At 38.9% G+C, this 15,072-nt stretch overlaps 1 protein-coding gene across 3 annotated transcripts in view; it reads right to left on the minus strand.

Moving 5' to 3' along the window:
• Positions 1 to 15,072, minus strand: part of LOC111863218 (phosphatidylserine decarboxylase proenzyme, mitochondrial) — a 36,851-nt gene that overhangs the window by 18,288 nt on the left and 3,491 nt on the right. For all 3 annotated transcript variants that reach the window (XR_002842558.2, XR_002842559.2, XM_023849327.2), the window contains exons 2-5: positions 14,741 to 14,854; positions 11,267 to 11,385; positions 4,308 to 4,480; positions 1,001 to 1,237 (exon numbers count right to left, since the gene is read on the minus strand). Coding sequence is in view for 1 of the 3 variants with exons in the window: in XM_023849327.2 (XP_023705095.1) it covers positions 1,001 to 1,237; positions 4,308 to 4,480; positions 11,267 to 11,385; positions 14,741 to 14,769 (558 nt within the window). In the remaining 2 variants the exon portion in view is untranslated. The remainder of the gene's footprint in view (positions 1 to 1,000; positions 1,238 to 4,307; positions 4,481 to 11,266; positions 11,386 to 14,740; positions 14,855 to 15,072) is intronic.

Consider the following 15,072-nt stretch of genomic DNA (forward strand, 5'->3'; position numbering starts at 1 on the left):
TTTTTTCAATTTACCTACTCCTTCCAGCCACACTATGGCCCTGGGGTAAAGCACAATAGACCACTGTAGGTCGCAGTGCAAGGACCAAGAAGGCCCACCCCTTATACATTCATTCATTCATTCATTCATTCAGGCCCTGGGGTTGACTCAGCTTCTAAGAGAAATGAGTATCAGGAATCTTCCTGGGGGGTAAAGGGCAGCCAGTACGTAAGGCTGACAACCTTACAGCCATCTGTCAGCCGACTGTCTAGATAATGTGGGACCCTCAACATCTCACAACGCTATGGCCTCCATGGCTTGTTACAGGGATAGCTTTACCTTACCACAGTTACAGATCTTGTTTCACAGTCCCACAAAACCACATAAAATACTCTTTTTATACATCCTATATCTTTCCTTCTTTGGGAAGTAGTCATGGCCATTATACTTCAACAGTACAGAACGCTGATATCGGTCTTGATTATTGTATCTCAACAGCTTAAAAAGACAATAAGTTATTAATGGCTAACTAAGTGCTGAAAGTAACAGTAGAAGTAAATAACAGAAAAACTGATGGAACGACATCCCATCCAAAAGAGTGACAATGGTCTGAAGCCAGGTCTACTTGGCAAGAAGCCTGTGTAAAATTTACAAGACAATTTGTGCTTTCATTTTGTTTGTAAACCTCTAGTTATGATGTAAGTTTTGAGGTTTTCACGGCGATGACAATGAAGAAANCATTATGCAAGGGAGAAGGAATCCAATTCTGACATAAGAACACCAGTAGGACAAGATTCCATTTACTTCCACTGGGAGTAGAATGAATACAAAGGGCAGAGGGAATCTACAACTTAAAATGCAGTGTAAATTGTAGAGAAGGTCAAGTATTCCCCACATTCACAAAGGGTTGACTTTATGAAAAGTAAGGGATGATGTTTCCTGTAGGAAATTAAGATAAATATTATTGCTAATTCAGTCTCCCAGCTGCATAATGAAGTGGAAAGAGAAAATGATTACTCACAATACAATCAACTTCACTGACAGGCCGAACACCATCCTTCAATGGTCGGCAAAAGAATTCTGCCAAACTTCTGTATGCTTTAAGATCTTCATGGGCTGCCTCTTCTAGATTGCACCCAAATATAGACGCGTAATAACTGTACAGCCATGGGCGAACTGATGCTGGTAGCTGCTTCTTCATTATCCAGCCCCATATTCGACTCAGGATCCGAAGAGGAACTGCTCTGTAGCAAGTGACCTGAAAATGCATAATATTTCATTATGCGCCATTGCTCTGCATGACAAATTGTATGTGCAGTCAGCTCTCAGTTATTTTGAGTAATCAGTCTGCCACATGACACTGCACTATGTACATGCCTTGTTTTTATAAGAGTGCTCTTACAAATTTGCGTTTCGTTTTCTCTGGAATGGATGGCAAAATCAAGCAACATGTCTGCTTCAAATTTTGCATGAAGCTCGATAAATCTGCTACCAAAACCCTTGAAATGCTTCGTGAGGCTTTTGGAGAACATTCTTTTAAGCTGAACAGCGCATTTCAAGGTCGGTGGCATGTCAGTTGAAAGTGACAATCATTCAGGGCAACCAAGCAATAGCAAAACAATAGAAAATGTTGAAAAAATCTGAGAACTCATCAACGAGGACCATCGCCGAACAATCCATGAGCTTTCAAATACCGCTGGGATCAGTTATGGAGTTCACCAGGAGATCTTAACAGAAAATCTGAACATGTGCCACAGTGCCACAAAGTTTGTTCTCCAACTTTTGACAAATGATCAAAAGCAGTGGCACATAAACATGTGTCTTGAACTACGAGGCAAGGCTAATGATGACCCAACTTTTATCTCTAGGATCATAAAGGGTGATGAAAGTTGGACTTACAATTATGATCCAGAAACAAAGCAACAATTGTCGCAGTGGCAGAGCCCACAATCACCAGGAGCAAAGAAGGTGTGGCAGGTCCAGAGTTCAACAAAGAGCATGCTGTGTAAGATTTGAGGTTTTCACGGCGGTGACTATGAAGAAAGCAGTCTTCTGGGATTTGGCACGGTGTATATGTGGTGTTTACCGACGTTTCAGAGGAACGTATCACCTCCATCTTCAGAGTAGAAGGAAAAATATAAGAAATCCGCAGGCGAAGAGACCGTGAGAACAGGTACAAGCAGACAAGCTGAAGATGGAGGCGATACGTTCCTCCGAAACGTCGGTTAACACCACATACACACAGTGCCAAATCCCAGAAGACTGCTTTCCTCAAAGAGCATGCTGTTTTTTCTTTCAATATGAAGGGGATTGTTCATCGTGAATTTGTTTCTCCTAACACTACAGTCAACTCTGACTTTTACTGTGATGTTTTGAGATGCCTGAGAGAAAATGTGCAATAAAAAGATCAGAACTATGGTGTAACCACAACTTGCTCCTTCATCACGACAATGTGCCTGCCCACATGTCCCTGAAAACCACAGAGTTTGTGACTAACAACAACATGGTTATCATTCTCCATCTTCCCTACTTGCTGGACTTAGCCCACTGTGATTTTGTGTCGTTTCCCAAACTGAAAATGAAACTGAAGGGACGTTTTGAAACAGTGTCTGACATCCGAAGGGAACTGCAAGCAGTACTAAACAGCATTAAGTAAAATGACTTCCACAGTGTTTTTGAAGCGTGGAAAAACAATGAGGTCATTGTATAAGTCCCAAGTAGATTATTTTGAAGGAGACAGCAGCCAAATAAGTTTAGCCAACATTTCTTTTTTGACCCAGTCTGGGAACTTTCCAATACACCTTATGCAGTAAATTATAAAAAATGTATACTCATAGATGTATTTTATATCAAATCTGTTTACTCTTGTTCTGGTAGAGAGGTATGATATTTATGAACTGTCTTAAGGGGGGCACAATGTGTAAAACTTTGGGGATGTCTGGTATGTACATTTCACAGAAGTCTAACCTTCAAGCACAACCAATGACCCATGAGTCAGTCTGTGTGGAATAAAGTACAAATCCATCTGAACACCATCCAGCTCACTGTTGTTTAATCTGCAAAGTCATTTATGAGTAAACAATCTGGCCTTGTGTCTATGCACTGCTACACTCCTGCTACATATATGTACTGTAATCTAAAACAAAGTGGAGTGTTTATGAACAGATTCCACTCCTCTGTACAAGGGTGTATTTTTGTTTTCCTGCTAGTGGGGTGGGACTAAGTCCCTTGTCTGCGGCCACTTCTGGCCTACTGTACCAGCCCCAGATGATAGGTGAGGGGGACTGTGGAGCAATTGGTTGAATGAAGATTGGCAGGAGAAACCAAAGTACTCGGAGAGAACCTGCCCCAGTGCCACTTTGTCCACCACAAATCCCACTTAACCAGACCCGAGATCGAAACCGGGTTGCTACATAGGGTGTAAATGAAAAGTGCAGACAAACTTTGGAGCTCCTGCTGACAACAAAGAGGTGCTTCACCACTGCATTATGAATGCCTGTCACACTATTCACAACTACCTTTGCATCTTTGAACAGATACAGCGATCCATAGATGTGTTGAGGCATGCACTAAATCTCATGGAGGACATCTTGAGCACTTATTATAAATGTACATTTTCAGCTCTTACAAATGAAATGTTTCTGGGCACATGCCGATATGGACATGTTTTCTTGTTTTGGTATGTGGAACTTGTGACCAAAGTCTGTCTGCAACTTTCAGTTACACCATTTATATATGAACAAATGTGTCTATCGAGCACATCATTCCCTGATGATGGAGACAGACAAGGTCTCCGAAACTTTTGACAAAATTTGGCCCAGCATTCATACACCTGGCTGCCTGAGAAGATTTTATCACCTTTATTCAGTGTAAAAGCTTTAAGTCTTTTATATTAATTAGTATGAACTAACAGAAATTAAAGAGTTCTATCTTTTGGGATATAATGGTTTCGGAGAAACATGTCACCTCCATCTTCTGGATCAAAGAATAAGTCAAGCAAGAAACCAGCAGAGCTCCATTTGCTGATTGCTTTCATGCTAGTTTCTTGCTTGGCTTATTCTTCAACCCTGAAGATGGAAGCAATATGTTCCTCCAAAACGATTGGCTTTTAATGGACCAAATATTCCAGAAGATAAACATAACTACCGCAGTAAGAAGATCAGATCCTACAGACACAAAATCAAAATCTACATCCCCTTAGCTTTGAATTCTCAGTTGACACCAGGAATAATCACATACATCAGATTTGTCTAATGCATATGTTTCCAAGATTTAATTTCAAACTACTGAAGATCTGTAATTCAATTATCAATCAGAGAGGTACTTACTTCCCAATCCTTCGCCAAGACCAAGGTATTACTGTCAGTACTGCGCTTCTTCCAGCTGATATAATGCCACCGCAGGAAAGCAACGAGTACCAGCCCAATACCTATAGGAAGTGGGCTCAGTAACTGTGGAAGATGTTGCCCAAGCCCACGCCATTTCCTCTTGGTACTGCTCACTGCATAGTATAAGTCACATGTGTTGGTTTAAATATGCCATATCAATGCAAGAAGTGGGACAGCTGGCTTCCTTTTTCTTTGCTGCTTATTCAATGGTGCTGTCAGTACTGAGACCATATATCTTTGGATGATGGAATGACTATTGGATTGGAAAGGATGTGGAAGAAAGTGATTATAGTCTAACGGGGGTACAGTGAAACCTCGCTTAACAAGCATAATTCGTTCCAGAATCTTAATCGTAATGCGAAACACTCATTAAGTGAAACAATTTTTCCCTTATAAATTAATGTAAAATACGATAATGAGTTCCATGCTGAAAAAAATACTCAAAAAAATTTATGTCTAACGTTTATTCAAAGAAAATTACATATACATTGTTAAGGAGCGTGAATCATCTTCATCTTTTCTTCTATGTGGAATGAACCAACCTGGAATGCGAATTCGATTTGCAGAAAAAATCTAAATAATTAGTTTGTTATTTATGATACATACCGTATTTACCCATGTATAGGCCGCGTGCGTGTATAGGCCGCAGCACAATTTTCAGACAGAAATTATAGAAAAAATAATTTTCTTGGAATATTATTTCAGGAGTATTACACCCTGTATTACTAATTATGAATATATTTTTTTTTTAATGAAGTGTGATTTCGAATATTTCGAATATAAGCCGCACCCCAGTTTTCCTCTTGAATTTCTGGCAAAAAATGTGCGGCCTATACATGCGTAAATACGTTACATAATTCTTTTTTACTAGAAAGCTGTCTAGAGACATTTGTTTTTGCTGACGCTTCAAAATTTGGTGAAAATGCGATATAGCATTATCATTAAATAAATTTGTAGTGCATATAGCCACTGCCTTATTAGGGTGATGCTTCTCAATGTACAATGCAACAGTTTCCCATGCTTTCAGCATTTCTCTTATTGCGCCAGAAGATTGTTGCTTTGCTGTTACCTCCTCCTCTGACAAACTCTCCTCCACAACTTCTTGCTGTGAAACACAATGCAACTCCAAATCGTGCAAATCGTTGATGTAGACCGATTGTATGTGCATGCTAGATCAGCCACACTCACACCTCGTTCTTGCTTTTCAATGATTTTACGTTTCAATTCTACGGTTATTTTTATTCTCTTCTGTTGCGGCTTTTTCTTCGGGGACATTTTTGCAAGGGTTATTAAACTTCGCACAAAAAAATCACAAATAATATGTCTGAACACAAGTTTTCGAAAAATGTGTGTTCACAAGTGACACTAAGATGCTAGCGGAACGAGTGCTAAACACAGACTGATGTAGCAAGCGCACAATCCGGGACTTCCCCTCTCATCACTCATTATGCGAAACGTCACTCGTTAAGCGAGTAATTTTTTTTACAATTTATTTTGCTCGTTATGCGAATTACTCATGAGAGGTGCTCATTAAGCGAGGTTCCACTGTACTATCCAAGTATTTGCCTGAAGGAACTGACGAAAACCATAAAAAAAAAACTCAGTCAGATAGCCAATGCTATGGCTGAGATTTGAACTATGCACCTCAAAATATAAGTCTAAATTTTTACTGAAAGACCAACCTTTTCGGTACAGCCAACTTAGGAAACAAATTATGATATTTTACTTACACTTAACAACACAATGATGATAAAATTACTCACAAAATCATGTAAGTCCAGACAGTAATGCAAACCTGCACCTGTTTAACCTACAATACGATCACTGTCATATACTGTCCACATCAGCTACTGCAGTTTTTGTTTACAGAATGATTTGTTATTTAAAACAGTGTTTTTACCTACAAAAGTAACATATCACTCAAGAATATGTAATAAAGAATGTGAACTGAAGTCAAAATGAATGAGAATATGGTCAATATTTTACTTACCACAAAAATATTACCATTAAAAAAGCATATTCTTCAAAGCTCTACCACCACACAACATATAATAAATGGTAATAATCCCACTCCCACCTTGGGAGTTCATATGGCCATCAAGCTGATATTATCATGGGAAGAAATGAGGATGGCTGAAAGTGAGGTAATGTTAAATAGCCTGATATGCATAAAAAGTTTCATAGCAATCTAGCTATCTGCTGTTTCAGGTGTTAGGGGGAAGAGATTAATGAATATACACACAAACACATACATAAGCGTACATTTCTTTAAGAAAGGACCAAACAAGCCTGTCTACTTCTGAGATTAATGTACTGTATGTGATTTCACTCCACAGGTACCTCTACTATGGCCTTGTGGTGGGGCTTGCGTGGTCATGTGATCCTGAGAGCTATGCTGGTAGCAGCATAGCTACTCATAGGGTCTCCAATGCCAGACAGGTCTATGGTGATGATCCAGACAAAACAGGATACACTGGTCCTCCACGTTCGGGGGGCTTTGGCATGGGGTTCACAATCCCACCCCATAAAAAGCCTTATTTGTTGAGAAGCTTTTAACAACTGCAGCCAGATGGAAACACCTAAAATGACTTACGAGTAGGACCTAGAATGTGCTGTTCCTAGAAAGAAGTGGGGTACTTAAAATTAAATTGAGTAACTCAAGAATATGGCACTGATCTCTTAGCTATACAAGAAGTCAGATGATCTAGGGAAGAGGTTACTGGAAAAGAAGAACTGTATGGTGTATTACAGCTGCAATGACAAAGCACATTGTTCTGGAACAGGATTCACTGTCAGTAAACATCTAAGGACACAGATTATCAAATTCAGAAGCCTATTGATATGAAAATGTGTTTTAAGAATCAGAGGTAGATTCCAAAATTAGTTTTATCTGTATACATGCTCCAACAGAAAATGAAAGTGAAGTGGAAAAGGTTCACTTTTACTAGCAATTATGGAGAATGTACATCCAATGCCCCTCATATGACATAAGGATCATCATGGGTGATTTTTAATAAGGTTGGAACGGAGAACTGGGCTTATCAACTGTGGGAAGCCACAGCTTACATGATGAAGGAAATAGTAATGGAGTAAAGTAAAGTAAAGCTATCCCCGTACCACACTGTGAAGGCCCATAGGGTTGTGAGACGTTGAGGGCCCCACATTATGTAGACAATTGGCTCAAAGATGGCAGTAAGGTTGTCAGCCTTACGCGCCGGCCACGCTTTACTCCCCAGGAATATTATTTTATTAATTCCTGGTACTCATTTCTGTTAGAGGCTGAGTCGACCCCAGGGCCATAGTGCGGCCGGAAAGATTAGGTCAATTGAAAAAAATCCAGTGACCTCATCGGGACTGGAATCCACAACCTTCCGGCTTGTAGCATAGTGCCTCAACCAACTACGCTACAGCGTGTCCTTTATACAACTCATAAATTTTGCAGCCCAACAAAGGATGATGATGGGGGAACACGGTTTCCACATAAAAGTATACATACAGGAACATTAAGATCACCAGGTGGGAGAAAAGTTAACCAAACAGACCATGTGCTAACTGATCAGTGATACCACACAAATTTATAAGATGTTCAAAGTTTTAGAGGAGCTAATGCTGATACTGACCTAGAATGATTGACAGAATGACAATTAAAAAAGGTTCAAAAATTATGATAGAGATAGGCTAAAAAGACCTGAGTTTAATTACAGATACTGGAGATCAAGTTATTGGTAAAACAGAACTGAAAGAAATGTATGGTATGATGTTGAAAGTAAAGAAGCCATTAAAAATAAGAATGAAGCCTATTATAGGATGACACTAAAATACTACACAAGAGGGACTAATGAACAGTTTAAGGATGTGAGAATAGATAAGAGAATAGGAAAGAATTTAGACTACACATGGAAGCACGCAGAGACAGTACTAGACTAATTTTAAATGAAACCCCAGTGATAATGAATTGGTGTTAACAATATTTTCAGGATTTACTACAAGGTTCAGAAATGGATGTAAGTCATAAGAGAAAGGAAAGACAACAAGAAATTAATTAAGTAGAAGAAATGTCAAATGAAAATTAATACCCAACTATAGAAGATATAAAGGATGCAACAAAAAATGTTAAAAAATGATAGATTGCCTGGACCAGATAATATGATTTCTGATTTAAGATAACACAAAACACAATGTATATAACTCTCCATAAAGTGATATGTCAAGTACAGAAGGATGAAGTTATCACAGTGGGAGGAAAGCCTTATGTACCCTATTTCCAAAAAATGGAGATCAGTTGCATCCCAACAATTACAGAGGTATCACACTGTTAACTATGAATGGCTACAACCATATGTGGAGAAAATAATAGGTTAACTATCAATGTGACTTCTGACTATGGAAATCAACAATAGATAAGATCCAGTCAATTGGGGGGGGGGGCAGTGGAGTATGGAGTCTGCACACTTTACCTTTTCGTGGATTTCAAAGCCGCCTATGACACCATAAATGGGGATAAATTACTCAAGTTTATAAGGGAGTTTAGCCCTTTCACAATGATCGCCGCTTATATGCAGCGCGGCTGGTTTCTTAAATGTCGCCAATTGCCGCATATATGTGGCATCACACTCCCCATAATTCTGATTTCGATTGAAGAACATGTGTGATTTCTACCGAAAATTGAATTACGTTGCATTGTACATGAAATGTAGCTGTAACTTTTTGACATAAATACATGTAGGGTCTTTGAAGCCGATGTTCGCTAAAATGTCTATACAACCTGTCCAGAGGAAATATGTTCAGACGGTGTTTAGAGTCATGATTATTGTTCTTACACACATACGTACTTCGATTAGCTTGGTGAAAACTGATACGGCACTTAGATAAGCACACAGCTTTGACTGCAGAATGAATGGGGCTTTGTTGTGAGCTAGCAAACAAATAAGAGCGTGTGCATATGCCAGTCCATAACAGTTTGCCGATACGGAGCGGAAAGTGCGAAGTGGCCAGGCAGAACAAAATGTCATACTGAGGTTACATGAAAGACATTTCATTCAAGGGGTTGCTCTTTCTGGGAATAAATCAACGCCACAGAGGTGTGTGGTATGCAGCAAACATGGACGGAGGAGCGACTCGAGGTTTCACTGTCAGGAATGTGATGTTGGGCTCTGTGTGGACGGATGTTTCGAAGCCTATCATACACAACTTAATTTCTAAGGTAATTCTGCATGTTTAATTAAAAGTAGAGTATTTAATAGAAAAGTTATGTTTTATACAGAGCACAGTGTTCGTTTCCGGTTTTATTTTCTGTATTTCTAAATTTTCACGCCGTTTTTTCAAAAAATAATTGTGATCTTCAGACGAAAACATTGAAATATCGCCATGCTGTTTATAAAATCTAAAACTACTTTCTTTTCTGAATATGATGATAATTTTTCGCTTTGAAATTCCAATTTTCTTTGCATTTACAGCGAATTTATAAAAGTTGTGCATTTCTGGAAGAAAATTTAATTATCCTCCGTCCACCCAGTAAGGCTTACTTTAAATGCCGTTCGTTGCCTAAGGATTAAAATACCCCAGAAGTTAACTGGATTGGAAAGAGCAACTTTGGAACATGTAAAATGCAAAGTGCACAATAATCTATCTATAACCATTTGGAACATCAATGGGCTTAAGACAGGACGATGCCTTGTCATGTATTTATTTAACATAGCACCAGAAAAGGTGGTCAAAGATTCGGTAATAGAAACTAAAGGAAATATATATAATAAAACAAACCACATACATGCATTTGCATACATTGTATTAGTTGGGAGAACCACAGGTGTGCTAAAAGAAACAATTATTAACCTCAGAAAAGCAGCGAAGGAAATGGGCCTTACAATCAGTCTAAAAGAAAAAAAAAAAAAACTAAATATAAGGAAGTAAACAAAATGCCATTTAATTCATGAATGCTTACAGAAGTGAAAGCTGGCCCCTAAAATGGAAAGATGAAAAATATGTTCCAAATCTTTGAAAGAAGAAATGTAGGCCCAATTAAAGAAAATGGTAGATGAAGATCAAGATATAACCCTTAACTTTATAAATTATAGTGTGACATTACAACTGAAAGGAGAACTGTTACTAAGTTACAGCATAGCAAACAACTCATAAGTATAACAAGTGCACACGCAACAGAGGAACAGTGTTTTCTGTACAGTCTGTGTTGAGGCTATACAACAAACAGTACGAGTGTCCAATAACTCTGACTACTCATCCAAAACCCGTCTATAGTCACTCCATCATGTGACAATATATTCAACCAAATAGAGCAAAAGTGGGAGGTGGGAGGTTTTGATGGCTGGGCCAACTTTCTAGAATGCAGGTGCAGAACCCTTGCAGGAAGTTAACTGCACATAAATTAGAGGGTACTTGAGGAGTAGGCACACCTGCTATCAGCTGGCAGGATTCAGTTGACAAAGATTTGAGAAACAAGGGGCATTAGAAAAGACACAGAATTGGGACCAATGGTGAGTAATCATAAAAGAGGCCAAAGTTCCTCATGGACTGTAGCAACTGCAGAAGATATGATTTTATACACATAAGAGGAACTCACTCTCTCTCTCTCTGGCTCTACAGCTCTTTGGACCTTGGGTGCTTTTTCAGTTTCTTAATTCTATACACAGTCAGTAGGACTCCTTGGACGCAGGATCAGCCCATCTCAAGGCCACTACCTACACAAGCATAACACAAACACCAAATAAATACACACAGACATACATGCCTCAAATGGGATTCGAACCCGCGACACTAGCATTCGAAGAGGACTAAGACCACTGCAATCAGCCAACAGGAATTCAGCATAACGAATAATGAACGAGTGTGGCCATTTCTACACAAGTAAATAGTGGGAAACTTATCTCAATGTGACTTACCTGAAGAATCATTTGACACTTGAGCACGGTGCCAGAGACTACTATGGTGGGCAGATGAAGGTGTCTGGGGGATATGAAATACAGCACTGTATTTTAAGACCTTTCCCTGACGTAGGAATCTGAAACACCAAAGCAGCATACTATTATCAAATTTCCTTTGTCTCCAGATGAACAATCAGAAAATCTTCCCCTTATATATAAAAGCAGCAAAACCAGATTTCAAAGGAAAGAAGATTCCTGGTGCTAGAATATAATTTAGAAAGAAATTTTTTATGTTTACACTGTCTCCTATACATGTACGTATTGTCATTTTAGTACATCTGTTCAATTACAATCACTGCAGGGAAAATTGTCATGGTGGCAGCGGCAGTAGTATAAGCCACTGAGGTATGTACAAGGTGCGGCAATAATGAAACCGGATTCATGCTCTAACCCTTTATTGAAAAAAAATCAGACAATCGAAATGTTATCCCCTTCAATGTAGTCCCCTCCCCGATCCCTACACCGCTCCATGCAAATTTTCAACTGTTGGAAGCAGTGCTGCAGATCATCTTGTGTTATGCTCTTCAAGAGTTGCGTCGCTTTTGCTTTCACTGCATCCCCGGACTCGAACCTGGTCCCTCTGAGCGCAGACTTGATTTTCAGGAAGAGAAAAAAGTCGCGCGGTGCTAGGTCCGGAGAATACGGTGGATGTTCCATCACTGGAATGTTGTTTTTTGCCAAATATCACTACACAGATAGCGCGTTGTCGTGATGAAGAACCCATGAGGCATTCTTCCACATGTCTGGTCTCCTTCGTCGCACACCTTCACGGAGGGTCGTCAAAACATTTTTATAATAAACCTGATTGACAGTCTGACCTTCAGGCACCCAATCAATGTAGATTACCCTCCGGATATCGAAAAAAACAACCATCATTGCTTTGAATTTGGACTTGCTCATGCGCGCTTTCTTCTTCCTAGGGGATTTGGGGCTCTTCCAATGCATGGATTGTCGCTTAGTCTCTGGATCATATTGAAGAATCCAAGTTTCGTCACACGTAATTACGTTTTGGAAGAAATCAGGATCATTTTCAATGTTTTCAAGAGTGTCAACACAGCAATTCACTCGATGTTCCTTTTGCTGGGGGGTAAGGATTTTTGGCACCACTTTAGCACACGCCTTTTTCATGCCCAGATCGTCGTGCAAAATCTGTCTAACACTTTCCTTATTGATGTTGGTAAGTTCAGAAATTGCTCGAATGCTCAGTCGACGATCTCTTCGAGCAATTCTAGCGATCTTCCCCCATTCTCTGGAGTTTTCGCAGTGGAAGGACGGCCCGATTTTGGATCGTTCCCGACGTTTTTCCTACCCTCCATAGACTTCTTAAACCATTCAAAATCTTGTGTGCGAGATACATACTGATCACCATATACTTTTGTCAACAAATTGTAAGTTTCAGTGGCAGATTTTGCAAGTTTTGTGAGGAATTTGATGTTAACACGTTGTTCTGCATTAGCACTCAGCATTATTCCGACGGAGCTCAGACACACGATCCGCTTCTAACAATGGTCGCGGCCAGACTAACCGATGCACGTGAATGAAACTTTGAGTGACGGTAGAGGGAAGTCCACGGGTCAATGCCCTACCCTCCTCTTCGTCATCGACGTGGTCGGAAATGAGTCATAAAAGTAATCCGGTTTCTTTATTGCCGCACCTTGTACAGCAGAGGGCAAAGTGTAAAAAAGGAGAAGATCTATCAGGATTATTGGGTTTTCGGACTTTGTCCACTGTCCAGTTTTCCAAACAACACAATGTTTCAGAAACTGAATCTGTTTTGGTCCTCAGACGAGAGGGTGGGAGACACCTGCTCCTCTGGTTCCTTTTGGAAGAATCATCCATCCATCCACGTGCGCCTCTAAAAACTATGAAACACTCATTTTCCTCTAAGAGTAGCCAAGCAAATTTAATTTTGGATTAATCCTACTTTACATGAAGTTCCAACAGAACTCTACAAACCGCACTCCAAGAAAGAATCACAAAAAAAAAATGGTACAATATAAATTTAGGCTTTATTACACTTTATAATTTGTATTTGAAATATTTTTAAGATAAACAGTTTATTAAATACACAGAAAACATAATGTCATGTCCATGCAGAGTTAAATCTGTATGGCACTTAGTTTTGCAGCAACAGATTTCGATATGTTGCTAAGTGTACATAAAAGCCACAGAATCATGCAAACTGATGAAAAACACATCATGCAAATGTGAACTCCAATGAACTACATCTTTGTTCACAAACTTTACTAGATATTGCATACTTTTGGGCCCTCATTATGGCCAAATACTATGTTTTAACATATCACATTATCATCACTAATTCAATAAAAAAACTTAAATGCCCAAACACAATTAGCCATGATAAAATCAGGATAGCTAGGAAACAGAGAAGGCAAGTGAAATACCTCTATAATGCAAGATGTAAGGAAAAAAGAAAATAACTTCTGATTAATTTAATGATAATTCAATCCAATACAATTCCTTGTACTATGTTACAGATGGAACTCAATTCTACTGATATATCACCAGTGTGTGCCCTGCCACACACTACTGATATATCACCAGTGTGTGCCCTGCCACACTGTTTATTACATGTTCATTACAATATCTGCATTGACACTGCTTCAGTACTTACATGACTTACATTTTCCTAGATGTATACTTAAATTCATATTCCTATCAAATTATCCCATACTTATATTTTACATCTGGAACTTTGGCACTGAAAAAGTTGGCTCCAGCACTAATACTTCTGATCTGTAGTCATGAAATGCCAATCTGAATGTCAGGTGCAACACCAGATATCCCAACTCAGATTTCTGTGGTTTTCCTAAGTCCCTCAAGGCAAATTCAGGGATAACTTCTTTCAACATCCTTCCCATTCATTATTCACTACACATACATTCATTCAATTACATACAGTCTGAGTTCCTGACATCATCATTCGGGCAACTACCACGAAATTTGTACAGCTAGTGTAAGTAGTGACACAACTGACATTTAATAGAACATGTAAACTATTTCTTGTTGTAATAAAACATAAATATTTCTTTCAATAAATTAGTTTTTGTACATATATGTACTGCCTTCAAACTTATGACATCTAAAAATTCTCAATAACATTATAAATTCAAGCATACACTGGATAATACATGGCCACATGCAGTGTCCTAATATCTATAAGGCACCGAGCCCAGTGCCAATTATCTCCGAATGCGTTAATATTTCAATCATACACTTTGATACTGTTTGATACTTTGATACACTGTTAAATAACTTTATGGCACATATATATAACACAAAATCAGTGGATGAAATTTCACTCTATTTTCATGAGCTCAGTCAAGGAAATTCATTTAACAGATTTTTGTAAATGAGAAACATCTTTCTGCACTCAAAATCAAAAGTTAAAAATTCAAGAAGAAGACTTACCCTAATCTATTCATAATGTGTGGAAACATTATTGTGGATGCACCCAAGTTTAAGCGAGAGCAAAATTTACACTCTCTCTCTTTGTCATCACTATCTTAAAAAAATGGAAGAATCCTGAAAAAGAACAAGAACAAAGGCATCGGTATAATGATAACGGATCCAAACAAATGCAAAACGTGCTTACTACGTCGGGTCTACTGTAACACCTGTCATGATATAATGACCGATAATGACAGTGGTTATACATACATACATACATAGAAACATAATTTCCCAGATCCATTGTCCGGACACCGGACCGGATATTTTATTCGTCAGCAAAATGACATTGC

This window comes from Cryptotermes secundus, unplaced genomic scaffold, assembly GCF_002891405.2.
Source record: "Cryptotermes secundus unplaced genomic scaffold, Csec_1.0 scaffold665, whole genome shotgun sequence".
Lineage (NCBI taxonomy): Eukaryota > Metazoa > Arthropoda > Insecta > Blattodea > Kalotermitidae > Cryptotermes > Cryptotermes secundus.